Source organism: Mustela nigripes, chromosome 6, assembly GCF_022355385.1.
Source record: "Mustela nigripes isolate SB6536 chromosome 6, MUSNIG.SB6536, whole genome shotgun sequence".
NCBI lineage: Eukaryota > Metazoa > Chordata > Mammalia > Carnivora > Mustelidae > Mustela > Mustela nigripes.
Genome location: NC_081562.1, coordinates 63,487,695 through 63,493,679, shown reverse-complemented (window position 1 = coordinate 63,493,679; position 5,985 = coordinate 63,487,695). Strand labels below are relative to the sequence as shown.

At 40.2% G+C, this 5,985-nt stretch overlaps 1 protein-coding gene across 1 annotated transcript in view; it reads left to right on the top strand.

The window, feature by feature from the left end:
• Positions 1–2,937, top strand: part of LOC132020296 (cationic amino acid transporter 3-like) — a 4,489-nt gene extending 1,552 nt beyond the window's left edge. Inside the window, 2 exon segments of the mRNA XM_059404485.1 lie at positions 1,842–2,627; positions 2,630–2,937. Of these exon segments, the coding sequence (XP_059260468.1) occupies positions 1,842–2,627; positions 2,630–2,937 (1,094 nt within the window).
• The last annotated feature ends 3,048 nt before the right edge of the window (positions 2,938–5,985 follow it).

Here is a 5,985-nt window from a genome sequence, read left to right as displayed (position 1 = left end):
AGGGTAAATACCCAGTAGTGCAATTGCTGGGTCATAGGGTAGCTCTATTTTCAACATTTTGAGGAACCTCCATGCTGTTTTCCAGAGTGGTTGCACCAGCTTGCATTCCCACCAACAGTGTAGGAGGGTTCCCCTTTCTCCGCATCCTCGCCAGCATCTGTCATTTCCTGACTTGTTGATTTTAGCCATTCTGACTGGTGTGAGGTGATATCGCATTGTGGTTTTGATTTGTATTTCCCTGATGCCGAGTGATATGGAGCACTTTTTCATGTGTCTGTTGGCCATCTGGATGTCTTCTTTGCAGAAATGTCTGTTCATGTCCTCTGCCCATTTCTTGATTGGATTATTTGTTCTTTGGGTGTTGAGTTTGCTAAGTTCTTTATAGATTCTGGACACTAGTCCTTTATCTGATATGTCGTTTGCAAATATCTTCTCCCATTCTGTCAGTTGTCTTTTGATTTTGTTAACTGTTTCCTTTGCTGTGCAAAAGCTTTTGATCTTGATGAAATCCCAGTAGTTCATTTTTGCCCTTGCTTCCCTTGCCTTTTGCGTTGTTCCTAGGAAGATGTTGCTGCGGCAGAGGTCGAAGAGGTTGCTGCCTGTGTTCTCCTCAAGGATTTTGATGGATTCCTTTCGCACATTGAGGTCCTTCATCCATTTTGAGTCTATTTTTGTGTGTGGTGTAAGGAAATGGTCCAATTTCATCCGCAAATCAGTCAATGTGATACAACACATCAATAAAAGAAAGAACAAGAACCATATGATACTCTCAATAGATGCTGAAAAAGCATTTGACAAAGTACAACATCCCTTCCTGATCAAAACTCTTCAAAGTGTAGGGATAGAGGGCACATACCTCAATATCATCAAAGCCATCTATGAAAAACCCACCGCAAATATCATTCTCAATGGAGAAAAACTGAAAGCTTTTCCGCTAAGGTCAGGAACACGGCAGGGATGTCCATTATCACCACTGCTATTCAACATAGTACTAGAGGTCCTAGCCTCAGCAATCAGACAACAAAAGGAAATTAAAGGCATCCAAATCGGCAAAGAAGAAGTCAAATTATCACTCTTTGCAGATGATACGATACTATATGTGGAAAGCCCGAAAGACTCCACTCCAAAACTGCTAAAACTTATACAGGAATTCAGTAAAGTGTCAGGATGTAAAATCAATGCACAGAAATCAGTTGCATTTCTCTACACCAACAGCAAGACAGAAGAAAGAGATATTAAGGAGTCAATCCCATTTACAATTGCATCCAAAACCATAAGATACCTAGGAATAAACCTAACCAAAGAGACACAGAATCTATACTCAGAAAACTATAAAGTACTCATGAAAGAAATTGAGGAAGACACAAAGAAATGGAAAAATGTTCCATGCTCCTGGATTGGAAGAATAAATATTGTGAAAATGTCTATGCTACCTAAAGCAATCTACACATTTAATGCAATTCCTATCAAAGTACCATCCATCTTTTTCAAAGAAATGGAACAAATAATGCTAAAATTTATATGGAACCAGAAAAGACCTCGAATAGCCAAAGGGATATTGAAAAAGAAAGCCAACGTTGGTGGCATCACAATTCCGGACTTCAAGCTCTATTACAAAGCTGTCATCATCAAGACAGCATGGTACTGGCACAAAAACAGACACATAGATCAATGGAACAGAATAGAGAGCCCAGAAATAGACCCTCAAATCTATGGTCAACTAATCCTCGACAAAGCAGGAAAGAATGTCCAATGGAAAAAAGACAGCCTTTTCAATAAATGGTGCTGGGAAAATTGGACAGCCACATGCAGAAAAATGAAATTGAACCATTTCCTTACAGCTACTTGTTTTTATGCATTTGTAGGTTTCAGCATTATTGTTGCCAGAGTCAAAGAATCACACAGTCCCAGGTGTTCTATCCCCAAGGGCATTGTGGTTTCACTGCTCATCTGCTTTTTGTTGTATTTTGGTGTCTCTGCACCACTTACACTCATGGTTCCTTACTACCAGCTTCGATCTGGGAGCACATTTCCTGAGGCATTTATCCATATTGGCTGGGTGCCTGCCTACTATGTTGTAGCTTTTACAATTTATTGTAGTATTTGCGTTGGCATCTATTGGGGATTTTTGTTCCCCATATGTAGGATGATATACATGATGGCAAAGGATCACCTCCTGTTCCCTTTTCTTGCCAGGATCCGTACTGGCATATATGCCTGTATCATGTCCACTGTGTTCTTTGGCATTGTCACAGCAATCATGGTATTCTTCTTTGGACTCACTGATCTTCTGGACCTCAGGTCAGTTGGGACCCTCATATCTTATTCCCTGGTGGCTCTTTGTGTTCTCATCCTCAGGTATCAGCCTGAGAGGAGGAATAGGGGAAATAAAGCACAGGTGCAGTAAGAGAATGGGGGAAATGTAGCACAGATGCAGGAGGGGACCACACCTGCAGTGGAGAAGCTGAGTTTACAGGAACTATTTTTCCCAGGCAGCCTCACCCCCACTCCACTCTCTGGCCAGATTGTCTGTGTTTTCTCTTCATTGCTTATTCTGCTGCTGACTCTCCTCTGCCTGGTGCTGGTCCACTGGCCAGGTCTGCTTTCTGGAGACCCAGTGCCGATCACCATGTTGTGCTGCCCCTTGTGCTCATCACTGGGACTACTGGGGTCATCTGGAGACAGCCACAGACCTCCACTTCCCTGCCCTTTAATGTCCCTGGTGTGCCTCTCCTTCCCCTCCTGAGCATCTTTGTGAATGTTTGCCTTATGATGCAGATGATAGCTGACACCTGGGCCACATTTGGTGTCTGGATGTTGACTGGGTTTGCTCTATACTTCAGCTATGGCATCCGGCAAAGCCTGGTCTCTACCCCACTTAAGGGGTCATGCTCTATAGAGCTTGAACTCAGCAGTGTCAGTACATGTTTGTTTTGACATTATCATGCCTGAGTGCCATCTGGTTCCCCTATGCAATAATGGGGAGTACCATTTGCACATGGAGAACTAGGCCTCCCAAGGGATTTAGGTGTCGATGTTCACCTTATTTATGGTAAAGTGAGGATGTGCCTTGCTCTTTCTCCTTTTTAAAAAATTGTCCACTTTCAACTGTGTCTATGACAGCCTACTGCCTCTTTAAAAGGGAGCATAGGAATAGCATGGAAGACATTAGGAAAAGTAAAGGAAAAGTGAATTGGGGTAATCATAGGGGGAGATGAACCATGAGAGACTGTGGACTCTGAGAAACAAACTGAGGGTTTTGGAGGGGAGCTGGTTGGGAGATTGGGTGAGCCTGGTGGTGGTATAAAGGAAGGCACGTATTTCATGGAGCACTGGGTGTGGTGCATAGACAATGAATATTGGAACACTGAAAAAAAACTAAATTAAAAAAATTATTAAGAAAAATAAATAAATATTAAAAATTAGTATTAAAAGAAACTTGAAAAAATGCTTTCCTTTCCTTTGATTTAATATACACTAGGGAAGAAGGTGCCTAGCTGGCTCAGTCAGTAGAGCATGGCTCTTGATCTCAGGCTGGTGAGTTTAAGCTTCATATTGAATGTAGAACTTACTTGTGATGATATCCAGTAGCAGAATTACTAGATCATAAGGTAATTCTGTTTTAAAATTTTTGAGGAACCTGCATTATGTGTTACAGAGTGTGTGCACCAATTGACATTTCCACCAACAATGCATGAGAGTTCCATTTTCTCCATATATTCACTAACACTTGTTTTTCTTGTATGTTTTATTTATCTGTCCTGACAGGTATAAAGTGATATCTCGTTGAGATTTTTTTTTTTATTTTGCATACTTTAATCTCAGAACAAAATGCACAGGGGAAAAAAAAACCCACAATACACATCCAAACCCCTTTTTCACCACACCCAGTGCTCCATGCAATCCGTGCCCTCTCTAATACCCACCACCTGGTTCCCCCAACCTCCCACCCCCGCCCCTTCAAAACCCTCAGATTGTTTTTCAGAGTCCATAGTCTCTCATGGCTTACCCCCTCACCTTCCAATTTCCTTCAACTTCCTTCCCCTCTCCATCTCCCCTTATCCTCCATGCTATTTGTTATGCTCCACAAATAAGTGGAACTATATGATAATTGACTCTCTCTGCTTGACTTATTCCACTCAGCATAATCTCTTCTAGTCCTGTCCGTGTTGATACAAAAGTTGGGTATTCATCCTTTCTGATGGAAGCATAATACTCCATAGTGTATATGGACCATATCTTCCTTATCCATTCGTCCATTGAAGGGCATCTTGGTTCTTTCCACAGTTTGGTGACTGTGGCCATTGCTGCTATAAACATTGGGGTACAGATGGCCCTTCTTTTCCCTACATCTGTATCTTTGGGGTAAATACCCAGTAGTGCAATTGCAAGGTCATAGGGAAGCTCTATTTTTAATTTCTTGAGGAATCTCCACACTGTTCTCCAAAGAGGCTGCACCAACTTGCATTCCCACCAACAGTGGAAGAGGGTTCTCCTTTCTCCACATCCTCTCCAACACATGTTGTTGTATGTCTTCATTGGAGAAGTGTCTGTTCATATCTTCTGCCCATTTTTTTATATGATTGTATTATATTTTTGTGTGTGTTGAGTTTGAAGTTTTCTTTATAGATCCTGGATATCAACCTTTTGTCTGTAGTGTCATTTGCAAATATCTTCTCTCATTGAAATTTTAATTTGTATTTTCCTGATGATTAGTAATACTAATAGTCTTTTCATGTGTCTATTGGCCATCTGTATGTCTTCTTTGGAAAAGTATTGATTCAGGTCTTTGCCCATTTTTAGATTGGATTATTTGTTTTTTTGTATTGAGTTGTGTAAGTACTTTATGTATTTTGAATATTTACCCCTTATCATTTTCAGGTGTCTTTTCCCATTCTGTAGGTTGCTTTTTGGGGGGGGTGTTGTTGATGGTTTCCTTTCTGTGCAAAAGCATTTTTGTTACATGAATTTGCAAAGATATATACACACCTATGATGAATGGTAAAGAATATGTGGTGTATATGTACATACAATGGACCATTATTCATCTATAAAGAAGAATGGAATCTTGCCATTTGTAAAACCATGGCTGGAGTGGGAGGGTATAATGTTAATTGAAATATGTTGGTCTGAGAAAAACAAATGCCATATATTTTCACTTTTATGTGGAATTTAAGAATTAAAAAAATAAAAAAAAGTCAAAACAAACAAGCAAATAAGTAACAAAATGAAACAAAAACAAAAACAAAAACAAAAACACCCACTCTTAAATACAGGGAACAAACTGGTGGTTACCAAAGAGGAGATGGGTAGGGGAATGGGTGATCTAAATAAAGGGAATTAAGAATACACTAATCTTGAACACTGAGAAATATGTGGAATTGTTGAGTCACTGTATTGTACACCTGAGAGTAATATAAAAGCTCTGTATGTTCTTTATACTTCAGAAAAAAAAATTAAAAAAGATAAAGGGAAGCCTGGGTGGCTCAGTTGGTTAACCATGTACATTTGACAGAGGTCGTGATTTCAGGGTCCTAGGATCCAGCCCTGCATTGGGATCCCTGCTGGGGGACATAAGCTTCTCCCTCTCCTTCTGCCACTCTCTGCCTTGTGCTCTCTCTCACTCTACCTCTCAAATGAATTAATACATTCCTTTAAAAAAAAAAAGATAAAACAATGCCCTTCCCTTAACAAGCTTATATTCTGGAGCAGCTGGGTGGCTCAGTGGGTTAAGCCTCTGCCTTAGGCTGGGGTCGTGTTCTCAGGGTCTTGGGATCAAGCCCAGCATTGGGCTCTCTGCTCAGCAGGGAGCCTGTTTTCTCCATCTCTCTTTGCCTGTCTCTCTGCCTACTTGCGATCTCTGTCTGTTAAATAAATAAATAAAATCTTTTTTTTTTTTTAAAGAAACTTATATTCTTTTTTTTTGAAGTTTCCTTCTTTTTTTTTTTTTAGAATTTTGTTAAACTTTATTTTATTTTTTCAGTG